This window comes from Metopolophium dirhodum, chromosome 9 (assembly GCF_019925205.1).
Source record: "Metopolophium dirhodum isolate CAU chromosome 9, ASM1992520v1, whole genome shotgun sequence".
Classification (NCBI taxonomy): domain Eukaryota; kingdom Metazoa; phylum Arthropoda; class Insecta; order Hemiptera; family Aphididae; genus Metopolophium; species Metopolophium dirhodum.
The window spans coordinates 26,815,368-26,828,683 of NC_083568.1; the positions used below are offsets into that span (position 1 = coordinate 26,815,368).

Below are 13,316 nucleotides of genomic sequence, written 5' to 3' on the forward strand. Positions count from 1 at the left end.
CTTTGGGCAAACAACTTGTCGCATACGTCACATGTGTATGCGCCTGAAGGTGCTCTGTCAGTTTTGTGATTTCAACTGAGGTAATGTCGTCTAACACACACCGCAAAGCCAGGCCATTATAACTTCAGTTAATCTTAACTTTATCATCTTTGCTGAGGACACAAATACCTATATTCGTCCAGCCTGTTGAACTGCTATTCAATTTGCAGGATCCCAGCCGGTAGTATATTATAATATATTATATTATGAATATTATGATAAAATAGCCATATTGGTTCATAAATATTTTTAATTGATTTTAATATTTTTTTCAAACTATAATAAGGGCTGTTCTTCTTTAATAGGTGTATTTGATATTAAATTATCCCATGTCTTCAATGTTAATTAAATATTTTTATTTTTAACACCTATTCTTATATTTTACTTGTAAGTTTCATGCCGATTGTAAATACTATCATTGTAATAAAACAGTATAAATAACAATTTGTTTTATAAAATTAATAATTAATAGATACGTAATCATAAAATGTATTTATTTATTTGATTACATACATGTTTTTATACAATAAAAAAGTCTAGAGGTATCACAGATTTAAATTTTCACACCAATTAGAAATACATTAATAATAAAAGGAGTGTCAGATAATATATTTAATCTATGGAAATGTTTCAAAAATTAGAAATTTAAGCTAAAACTAAAAAATTTCATCACAGCATAAGCTTTAAGGCAGTCAGTAAAATAATACATGTATTATAATATACATTAAACTATAAATGTAATAAAAAACATTTTTAAATCATATAAAACAGATCCAATAATTTTATATACTAAAACAGGTAAAAGATTAAATGTTTGTTATTGATAAGAACATGCAACTTTTTCTATTAGTAATTAATACAAAATATAATCTTACACAATTTAATAATAATAATATATGACAATTGGTGGATAAATAATAAAATTGTTTAAGTTTGAACTTTAAATAGTAATATATTATTCCTAAGCATCATTTTGATTTTCTGTTAATAGTGTAATATGGTCAGCCCCAAGCAATTCTTGAATTTCTTCCATAGTCTTACCTTTAGTTTCAGGGACGAAAAACACCACAAAGAATGTTCCCAATACACTGAATAATGTAAATAGCCAAAATGTATTGTATAAATAAATGGCAGATACCAATAATGTGAAAAATTTGGTGACCAAGAAAACAAATAGCCAGTTTGACATACAAACTATTGAGCTAGCAATACCTATAACAAAAACATGATAAAGTAATAAAAATATATATTATTAACAAAATAAAACAAGTTTTTTGGAGAGTATTGTTTCCCCAAAACAAAAATTTCCTATTTATTAGGTATACTTATCAAAATGTAATAAACTTTGGAAAGTAGAATTGTTAAAAAAAATATATATTTATTAAAGAATTGAGTTCTCATAAATGTAAAATTAAATAAATAATTATCTTCAGGAATATAATAACTTAGTACATAGCTAGTGAACATCAATGGATACTAATATGTACCAATATGTTGTCTTATAATCAATATTAAATCTTTAGATTTTAATCATACCTTTAATTTGAGCTGGGAATATTTCACCCATTAACATCCATGGAATAGGACCAAAACCAATGGAGAATAATATTATGAATATACATAACGACATTAATGGAATAAATCCAATAGATGAAATATTATAGTGGGATTCCTTAGCATAAAAAAATCCACCAATAAGGAATGTACAAATTCCCATTGCAACAACTGAATACAACAACAGAATTTTCCGTCCTAATTTATCAACGACAAGCGTTGATACATATGTGGACACTACAGCCATGATGCCAATAATAATTGTGGATGTATTTGATCCAATTGAACTCCCTGTTGCCTGCAATAAATTGTATATCATTATTATAAATAATTCAATTTAATGAGTTTAATGAATATATTTACATTGAAGATAGTTGTTGCATAGAAAATAACGGCATTACACCCACAAAACTGTTGAAAAACCATAACTCCAAGACCTAAGCATAATCCTCGTTTAGCTGGTGTAGTTTGGAATGCTTCCATGATTGGAACTCTTTCCCTTTCAGTCTGTAAAAATTAATTTACTGTTTACCTACTCTATAACTACTTAATTATTAAAATTTATAAACTTATATTTGTTTTTATACTTTAGCTAATGCACTCTGCATGGTATTTAATTCTTGATTTACATGAACAACAGGTTTGCGGAAATATTTCAGCGATAACTGAGCTTTTTCAACATTTCCTTTCATAAGATAGAAAATTGGACTTTCTGGTATTAAAAACATCAAGCATATATAAATCACTGGAACTATTGCACACGCAACAGATAGACCAAATACATTAAGCTGTAAAAGAGTATAACATTTAAATAAAAAATAAAAATAAAACACAATTTTATATAGACTTACGTAGGATCCTATTACATAGGTGAACAAGATTCCTGCATTAACTTGTAACTGAAAATAAGTACCTAAAGTACCACGAATTTCCTTTTCGGCTATTTCTGAAGTGTACAAAGGTACAATGACAGAGTATGAACCACTAGAAAATCCAGTTAAAAATCTGCCAGCACAAATCCATACCACCTTAAAGAATATTACTATCTACATCAACAGTTTTGATTAAAATTGGTTTAAAAAAAATATAGTTATTTACAGATTGAGCCCATATAATCATCGCCCAACCAAAAAGTGTAGGTATGGTTAACATTATCATTAGATGTTTTCGTCCTAATTTGTTGACTAGACCAGCCATAACTGGACATCCAAGCATGGCACCAAGTGGCATGACCGACGCTATCCATGAAATATTTTCCACAGTAATTTGGAACCCGTATTGGCCATTTTCCATCATCGGACCTGCAGGAGCCGTCCAACCAAGCGTTGTACCCATGATAAACCCTCCAATAGTCACTGCAGTCATATCAAATAAATAGCTTATTTTTAATACAGACTGTTGTAATTTTCAACCTACCAATTAATGCAGCTAAATACTGATTTCTTTTTTGAGTTTTTATTTGAGTTTCTATGCTCTCAGCAGCAATTTGTTGAGCTATTGTTATAGATTTAGGAACTGTCTTATCGACAAGTGGACTTTTTTCATTGTACATTTTCTGTAATTATTAAATGATACATTTACTAGGTACCTATATTTCATTATGTACAAAACATAAGTAGTAAAAACATAATTTTATCTTTAATAACCAATTTAGATTGCAGTTATTTTTTTAATTAGAACTATGCCTATTATCTACAATTTTTACATGATGGACAACAGTAGCTTAAGTTAAAGTATCCAAGTCCAATGACCAAAAAGTAAAGGTGGAACAATTAAAAAAAAAAAAAAATGATAATAATGTGTATAATACTTTTGGTATTTCAACTTCATCTTCATCACTGGGACGTCTGAAACTAGAAGCAACATGATCATCGTGATCACATATTCTACTACTTTTACCCTCAAATATATTATGCATGTTATGTTCTGTCACTGTGCTTCTACCAAGTAAAATTGTAGTGTTTCACTATTTCATGAAATATTGAAATATGATCGAAGATCAGTATTTACTATGAAGTCTGAAGTTATTATGGATAATATTACATTTTAAATTGAACCATTAGTGAATATATTATTATTATTTTTATCTAATAATAATTGATAACGCGAGGTGTATATGATAAGCAGATGATAAATAGTACGTTGTTGATTATAGTAATAATTGTTGCATAGAATCAACCATAGAACAATAGAGTAATATTACTCCATGCATAGACCTTGAGGTAGGTAGGTACCAGTTGTGCTTCTCAATCTTTTTTTATGACGACAGTGAGTGCGATACCCTAATTTAGATCCATACAAATGGTGACACTTAAAATATTTAATGGATTTTTAAAAAAGTAACAATTATAAAAAACTATAATATGTAAATTGAGGATGATACCATCTTCATAATTGTTATTTTTATCTGTGGTTTTCACCTACCATCCCATCATAACTCGATAATATTGACTATATTGTCATCATGTATATAAATATAATATTATACATTGAACATACACAATATACAATTTTTTTTGGTGATTTCACGGTACCTACCTAATGGCTAATACGCGGCTATTATAAATGAACCAACTAGAAATTCAGCGTGTTGCCACCATAATATGTACATATATTAATATATATTATATGGTTGTGACACTGGTTGGTTGAAACTTGCCTTAAACTATAACCTTATTTCATAATATTATATTCTGTAGTGCTTATAGCACAGGCGGACCAAGAGTTTTAAATTTGAGTGTGACCTTTTTTGTACCTAGCTATGTTTTTTATAATATAGTGAGGAGGCGATAAACAAATTTACCCGCCTTATGCTTTTTTTTAGCTCTTAATTTTCTTCCCTAGACAGTAAGATGCTGTATATAAAATACACTAAAGTCAAAATATTGTTCAACGCTTGTTCACTGTTACGTACGACCACCACTATTCCGCCCCATACACTTAGTTATAATAATTATATAATTATACATATAATAAGTTATAATATTAAATATAACATATTATATATAACACACCTATAATAATAGTCTGGTTGATCTCAGCGTTACGACGATGGTATTAAAAAAAACTTAAAAAATAACATTATTTCAACGCTATATAGATTGAACGACAGTTCATACCTAGGTCCTATAGGTAACTTTACTACTGGTTTTAATAAATTAGTTTTAGTCATGCTCTGAATTTATCTATAATATGAAAGGATGTAAACAAACATTTGTTAGAAATGCATTTGGAATTATTGTACCAAATAAGTTTTTCAACACTTCAGCAAAAAAAATGTCATTAAAAAAATATTTTAAATAGTTCTTTTAAGTCTTTATGCAAAACCGGGTGGGTCGAAAAGCATAATTACATTATACAGTTTTCTTCAAATTTGTTTTCAATTATTGAGGCATTAGATAAAATATCTGAATGGAACGATAATAGAACGGCCTCAAAGTGTCTATGTTAACAAAATCTTTGTCAAGTGCGGAATTTATTTTAACATTAAATCTTATGTCCGATATATTTGCAATAACTGCACAAATAAGTAGAATTTTGCAATCAAAAAGACAAGATAAATTTTCGAAATCAATAAACAATGTACATAATATGATTTTAATTTAAATTTAATTTTTAATAATACTATAAAATGTTTGAAAAATAGGAATTGATGATGAGATTAAAACCCCAAGAATCACAAAACGAATGACGACGAACAGATATCTGTCAACCGAGAATCCAGAACATTATTTTCGTATCGTATTGTTTATTCCTTTTTTATATGACTTAATTACTGATCTTCATAGGTATTAGGTTTTGATGAAAAATCAGTGTCAGTGTTTGATTTAGATATAATTTTTCCATCTTTTATTCATAATAAAGAAGTTTTTGATAACCAAACAGAATTACAAAATAAAATTAACAATATGATGGCACAATTTTGTGAATTAATAGGTATAAGTTTGAATTTATCAGAAGACCTTGTAAAAAAATATTTTGAAAGAGAGCTTCAATTATGGCATATATTTATTGGAGAAATGAAAAAGAAATTCCAAATACATCTTTAGAAACTTTTGAAAAATGTAATCACGAAACGTTCCCAATTATTTATAATTTTTTTCATATACTCCTAACATTACCAGCCACTTCAGTAACTGCAGAACGAAATTTTCTCGTCTCTTCGACGATTAAAAACTTGGATGCGATCAAGAATATCGGAAGATCATTTTTAATATTTTTTATGTAACATTTTTTATATTTTATTACTAGTTAATAGTTACTATTTATTATATATCATGTTCTCGTCAACCATTTATTTTACTAACCTAATTACTGTACTGACAAATATGAATTAACAAGACGAAATAATTTTGTAATGTTCTAATTTTTTTTTTTTAATTTATATTTTATTACTATATTATTATATCATGTACAATTAATTTAACCTAAGGATTATTTACCTTTTCTTTTATTTATCTAATCGAACTGACAAATTGCAATTTGAATAGTAATATTTACCTATCAGCTCACATAGTATTTACACCGTTTTTATCAGACTAAGGCTGAAATTGTATCCAAGATACCCCCCTCTTCCCCTCCGTAAATATATTCTGGATCCGCGCCTGATACTATGCAATTGTGTATTAGTGTCGCATATAATATATCATATACACATAACTACATAACTGTATATTTTGTGTAGCACGAGTTTTATATTTTAGCCTTATAATTAAGGCACCTTTATAGGAAACTCGGTTACGTATTTACTTAATACTTAGGCCCCTTGGCCATTTCACATGAACGCGTTGGATACGCATCTTATAATAGTTATATAGATTTCAATATTTCATATTATTCATGTTGCAGTGTTTTACAAGACAAATGGTTCAAACAGTTCAGTGTTCAAATAGACAAAAACTCCTTCCATAATAAAATACGGATGTTGGATGTGTTACATATTATATTAAGTGAGTCGTGAGTTAGGCCAAATATCTAGCAGGTTGGGCGACAAATGCATAACTTTTAAATAATAGGAATCACGTTTATTCAATAAAGATTTTATTTCTTTATTGGTTGGTACAACATAGTACAATAATATAATAAATTAAAAACTTAAAAAAAATTAAATAAGTAGGCACTTATTAACTAATATTGCATTGGACTCTCATTCGTTTGGTTACACACATTTAGCATAATATAAAATAGCTATAGTTATTCCAAAGTATCACAGATTCAAATCACCAAAACATGTCAACTTCGAAGTTGTTAGTTACAGCAGAGGTTCAAACAATGTTTGTGGCGACTTTACACTTAAAAGAAAACATATAAAAACATAAATAAGAAATCAATATAATTGATCAGTTTTATAACAATGAAATGGTTAAGTATGTTCATAAATAAAATATAATGATACGATGATATAAAAATTGATAAATATATATAGATGTCTATAGCTGTCAATATAAATAATTTTCTAGTTAATAATGTTTCACATTGTCTAAGTGTAAAAGTATACATCACAGCCATAAGTCATATTATGCTGTAAGAAAGAGATAATGTTTACAAGTCAGCCTTCCTGCAACTACATTCGATAATTATTAATTCACTAATGATTATGCAATAAATAATTGTCTATAAAAAGATAGCACCTTTCAACAGATGCAGTTATCAATTTGTTTGTATAAATTAATGATTCATATTATTGATTCAATAAAACAACCATGTTTAATAATAATCGGGAAGGTGGAGATGGAACGTTTTTCTAATCCTCTAGTAAAGTCTAATTTAGTATTTTCCTTTGGTGTCGATGGAAGCATTGGCATGTGTTGGTGGGGTAAGATCACTGCCCGCGCCGAGCATTTCTTGAATTTCATCCATCGTCTTGCCTTTGGTCTCGGGGACGATGCAAATTACGAAGAACGTACCCAATATGGAGAACAATGTGAATAACCAGAATGTATTGTAAATATGAATAGCAGATACCAACGACGAAAAGAATTTCGTGACAATGAAAGCGAAGAACCAGTTGGCCATACAGGCGACGGAGCAAGCGGTACCTAAAAATATTTCAAATAAAAATTTAAAAATTACACGTGTTTAAAAACCATTAAAAAGAATAATTTACCTTTGATTTGTGCCGGGAAGATTTCACCAATCAACATCCATGGGATGGGACCAAAACCAAGAGAGAATAGGATTATGAACACACACATGGACGTAAGTGGAATAAATCCAATTGATGATACATCGTATTCGTTAGCCTTCATGTAGAAGAAGGCACCGATTAGCAACGTACAGATTGCCATGACAATGATTGAGCTCAAAAGAAGAATTTTCCTTCCTAATCTGTCAACGATCAGTGTAGAAACATAGGTGGCAATTACCGACATGATACCAACGATGATTGTGGACGTATTTGGTTCCATTGCACTGCCGGCTTCCTAAAAACAACACGTAGGTTAATAAATAAGTAATTAATTTAATATTCAAATAACAAGTATTGTATATTTTACTTTAAAGATAAACGTAGCGTAGAATATGACAGCGTTGCATCCAGAAAATTGTTGCAAAAGCATAACTCCAAGACCAATAAACAAACCGCGTTTAGCTGGTGTCGTTTGGAATGCTTCCATTAACGGAACTCTTTCCCTTTCAGTCTGTAATTAATTGTTTACGGTTTAGTTGTTATTTCATTGTAAATTACAATTAATATATATGTATGTACCTTAGCTAACGAGTCTTGCATTATAGACAATTCTTGGTCAACTGTGCCATAAGGTCCGCGGAAATATCTTAAAGATAAACGGGCTTTTTCGACATTTCCTTTCATGAGATGGAAGTTTGGACTTTCTGGAATTAAAACCATCAGAGCCACGTATGCAATTGGAATGATAGCACAAATAATAGTCAGACCAAATACATCGAACTGTAAAAAATAATAACATATATATTATTATTTATTAATCATTACATATTGAATATTCAAAAGAATATATTATTTTATAATATGGTATATAAACGTACATAAGATCCTATGACATAGGTGAATAAAATTCCTCCGGTGACTTGTAACTGGAAATATGTACCCAAAGTACCACGAATTTCCTTTTCGGCTATTTCAGATGTGTACAGGGGCACAATAACAGACAACGAACCGCTGGCGAATCCAGTCAAAAGTCTGCCAGCACAGATCCATGCCACCTTGAAGTATCATATTTTTTGTAAAGGTCGTTCTCGCTAAAAACGAATGTTTCCATAAAGTTGTTTGTACTTACAGATTCTGCCCATATCATCATTGCCCAACCAACAAGTGTTGGTATGCACAACATTATCATCATGTTTTTACGTCCCAATTTGTCGACTAAGCCAGCTGTAACCGGACACCCAAGCATGGCACCGAGTGGCATACACGCTCCAATCCACGCGAGATTCTCGTTTGATATAACGAATGAATACTGATTGTTCTCCATCATTGGACCAGCTGGAGCTGTCCATCCTAGGGCCGTACCCGCGATGAACCCACCAATTGTCGCTATATTAAGTATAGGTACAATGGTACATATTAAACAACGCATTAAATTGATTTACAGACTTCTGTTCGTATAAATTACCAATAAAGGCAGCCAAGTATTGAGTCCATTTTTGATTTCCAATTCGTGCTTGTTGTTCTTCAACCATAGCACGCTGGGTCATGGCGATTTTTTCTAAAGTCATTTTTAATGAGACTTATTTGACACTGTGAAAATAATATTTCTGTAACAGAATAAAAATAAACAATAAATAACTAGGTAAATAAAATTGGACAGTTTTAATGTGTAGGTACTCTTAGATATAGGTGGCATTTACAATTTTAATCAAAGAATTTCAAATACGTCTCACGTACAGGCCAAGCAGTTTGTTATACAATTGTTATTAACAAATTGTATTCGGCCGTTAGAAGTACATACTGATAATGTCCATACCATGTGTTAAACTCAGCCAGTTACGTGGCAAAAGGGGTAATCAAGTGGCAACGACCTTTTGAGTTTTCTAAGGAGCGGTAGGTGGTTGTGTAATGATCAATGGGTATTCATTTAGTAAGTAGTATTTTATAGTATTTTCCACGACATGTAGTTAATAATATAACGATAAATGTATAATATGTATTCATCAGGTTTTAGGTGGGTGGGTAGGCGAGTAGAATATTAGTCTTGCCTCTTAACAATTTCAAATTCACCATGCCACTGAAGGCACTGAACCCAGCTACTATGATGCCGTGGTGGCATTGTCGGTAAATGCTGTACCTTATTAGTACCTACACAGTAGTACAGTATACACGATAGTACCTATATTATTATGCTATTGGTAATGAAGATTCGTTATACGCCTATTATTATGGTTTATCGTTGTGAAGATCGTTATCGTTATGATCATACTGCACACTACATGACGAGCTTATGAAACAATGTTTTGATATCAATATCATAATTTGTAAGTATAATTTTATATAATTTGTATTCAAACAGAAACATATACCCAGTTGCCAAGTACCCTGTACCAACCATTATGGTGACCAAATCTTTCACACCTATACCGGCTGTAAATATACCTATATAATAATTAATAAATATAGGTACCTACATGCAGGTTTTTTTTAAATGGAATAGCAAGACTTTTTGTTGATATATGTATATATTGTTAACAATATATTATATTAATGTATAGGTAACATAATAGTAAAATAGTAATTTTTTCATAAGAAGTTAAAATAATGAATTGTTAAAATGTCATACGATACTTGGAATTTTTTTTTGTAAATCTCATAAAAAGTACATCACATGCATATTTATTATTATTTACCAAACGTTAAAAATGAATAAATTCTTGTCTGGAATTTTACACGACTTAATTTATTGTATAGTTAAATATTTTATCAATAACTTGTATATGATTTTAAGAATGTAAATACAGTAAAAAACGTTTTTGTAAAATTGGATTCGTATAAATCATATTAATCAAGTATTATTTCAAAAATGCGTGGACAAAGAACAGTTAAAACTTTCTATTGCATATTTGACATCTATTTAATTAGCGCGTGCGTTGTGTATAATATTATAATATGTGAATGTGAAAATCGCAAAGAAATGTCCGATACATCAACGGTGCATGGAAATATTTGAATAATGTTATGTGTTTTATGTATTAACTCAACAGTATCTTGGCGTAAAACATAAAAAACTGTTGGGTTTATTTTGAAGGTCGTAATTCAATAAGATTGTTGTAATGCCAAGACAAAAACTAAAGAATAGACAATTTTTTTTTATTTATTATTTTAAAATGTATTTTACTGCGTTTAGTCCTCGTTCTATATAATATTATTTTCGATTGAAAATAAATTTATTACTTTATGATATAATTCACATCATAAGTTATGACTTATGTTGTTCTATTTAAGTAAGTTTTGAATTATTCAAAAGGATTATTTATTATACTCATAATATCGGCCGAGATTGATTTCATAATTTATGTTCTACTATTATGTTCGCATAATACAATATTATGATACGAAAGGAGTATTGGCTTCTTAGGTCAAAGTTTAAGTACAGTATGTTTACATTTTATTAAGATTTATATATAGCTTTAATTTCCAAACAAGTTTTCGAATAAGTACCTATGTATACAGACATGTAATTTTATCGACGTCTTTGAAAATTTATAAATAAATAACGCATTTGGTACACGAGAAAAAAATGTGTGTTGACGATACTCAATGCCATTAAAAAAAGGGTGTATCTACGAGACAAGAAAAATTTATAACTTCTGTTTTTAAATGTTAAAATATTAAAAAGAACATAATCATCAGGAAATAATTCTTTATTATGTTAGTTTAAATATTATTTTTGACAAATTTAACGAACCGCATAGCCGATCGTAATTATTGTGTTTATGAATGCGGAAAATTATTATTAATGACAACACTGAGTAATTTAAAAAAAAAATGAAAAATAGAAATAAGGTTGTTAAATAAATACTATGGAGTACGTTCATAAACAGGTAATATTATGTACTCTGACAGAAGTACACAATCATATACATCAGGTACTTGCATGATATAATAATGGTCTTTTAAGTGTTAATTTAATACATAATTTAAATTGTAATATTCCATTAAAACACGAGTTTACTATGTAAACCTAATATTATGTAAAACTGTAAGACTTTAAAAACACAACAGGTACTTGATTTTTTTTTTCAATTCAAAACTTATAATAACTACCTATATTACTAATATTATATTAATTGGTTGTATTTTAAAAAGAATTAAATTAATTTAAAAATAAAATGCATTCAACTATACATAATAATAAAAATGTTTCCTTGAAAAAATATATATTTTAATTTAATTTAAGTGCTGAAAATGAATAAAGTATACCTGCTTTATAATTGTAAAATATATTTAAATAATTATTGGCAATCTTGACACAGTTGGATTTTTCTACAGTCTTAAATTATTACGAAATACCTAATATAAATTGAATTTACTCCAACTAATAAGCCTATCTTATATCCTTACTTGAATAAAAAATATTACTTGAATATTATTCTTAAATAATTAATTTTTAATATAATCGCATAAACTAATTTTAGAATATTAACTAAAAAAATAATCAATTTGAATACTATATTATACTGCTTAATTAAAAATAAATGTAATAAAACTAAAAATGATTTAGATTTGAAATGATGAAAAGTATAATACTTACTGTTTGTATTTATAGTATTAACTTTCGTGAGGTAGTTCAGTAGTCGAATGAACGTATTTAGTGTTAGTTGTTATTATAAATTAATAATTTACAATCCAATTGTTCGTTGCCATAAAAATAAAAAAAACGTCGTATGCCGTACGGCTTAAGACACTAATTTAGATTAAAAACTGTAATTCTTTCTAATACTCTTTTTGCACAATACTTTTGTATATTATCATACATTAATCTCAATTTTATTGACTTATGTTTTAAATATTATCTTTAAGTAATGTAATTAATGAAAATTTCAAGTGCAGTTTTTATTATACTCAATCGATCAATAAACTGTAAACGAAAACTTATCTGTCTCATAGAATTGTCAAAACACTTAAAAACTTAGATTGTTTTTTTATTTATGCATAAATGGGGATCAATCAATAATCTTAGTGTTTTTAACGCGTGCTAAATGTAGAATAACACGCAATTATATGGTTGGTTCTAGGTTTTTGTCTCCACATTTAGCTATAACAAGTATAATATAATATTATATGATGATTAGTTATTTATTGGCTATATTATTAACCGTGAATTAAAAAAAATGGTGAAAAAAGAATGGTAATATTAATATTAGGTAAGTACCTATATTTAACGATAGGTATTTAAAATTTGAAATACCAACTTGAATTATTTTATGAGCATTGTTTTCTAATTAAACTTTTGACATATAAAATTCATTAATACTCGTTTATTTTTAATACTCACTATTCCCAAGAAAACATTAAATTTTAAATGTATAACTAACATAGGTACCCACCTAAGTAAAATTATATTTTTATTCTTAAATCAAGATCAAACATTTTTAAGATTATTGTTTAATTTGCATGTTATCGGTAAAAAACTTAATGTCATAAAAAAGCCAATTATTGTCTAATCACGAAAAAAAAATGGATACGCCATTAATATGTTATCCCTGTATACAAATTGTAATTTGTATTATTTTCATAATTTATAAAAATA

The 13,316-nt window shown here is 28.4% G+C and overlaps 2 protein-coding genes across 5 annotated transcripts in view; both read right to left on the minus strand.

Annotated features, from left to right (window-relative positions):
• Positions 1-552: 552 nt before the first annotated feature.
• On the minus strand, positions 553-3,659 carry LOC132952027 (facilitated trehalose transporter Tret1-like). The gene is made up of 8 exons (XM_061024141.1): positions 3,404-3,659; positions 3,010-3,148; positions 2,692-2,948; positions 2,445-2,621; positions 2,181-2,381; positions 1,957-2,100; positions 1,576-1,891; positions 553-1,251 (listed from the first exon to the last, which is right to left on the minus strand). The coding sequence occupies exons 1-8, from the start codon at positions 3,509-3,511 to the stop codon at positions 1,001-1,003; spliced, it is 1,593 nt and encodes a 530-aa protein (XP_060880124.1). The 5' UTR covers positions 3,512-3,659; the 3' UTR covers positions 553-1,000.
• A 3,249-nt stretch (positions 3,660-6,908) lies between these two features.
• The window catches only part of LOC132951934 (facilitated trehalose transporter Tret1-like), a 31,980-nt gene continuing 25,572 nt past the window's right edge, over positions 6,909-13,316 (minus strand). For 3 of the 4 annotated variants that reach the window (XM_061024008.1, XM_061024007.1, XM_061024005.1), the window contains exons 2-8: positions 9,186-9,327; positions 8,850-9,106; positions 8,599-8,775; positions 8,300-8,500; positions 8,088-8,231; positions 7,700-8,015; positions 6,909-7,631 (exon numbers count right to left, since the gene is read on the minus strand). In XM_061024008.1, the coding sequence (XP_060879991.1) occupies positions 7,360-7,631; positions 7,700-8,015; positions 8,088-8,231; positions 8,300-8,500; positions 8,599-8,775; positions 8,850-9,106; positions 9,186-9,288 (1,470 nt within the window). In that variant the 5' untranslated portion in view covers positions 9,289-9,327 and the 3' untranslated portion in view covers positions 6,909-7,359. Of the gene's footprint in view, positions 7,632-7,699; positions 8,016-8,087; positions 8,232-8,299; positions 8,501-8,598; positions 8,776-8,849; positions 9,107-9,185; positions 9,328-12,317; positions 12,470-13,316 lie in introns of those variants that run through there. The other variant, XM_061024006.1, reaches the window with a different exon arrangement.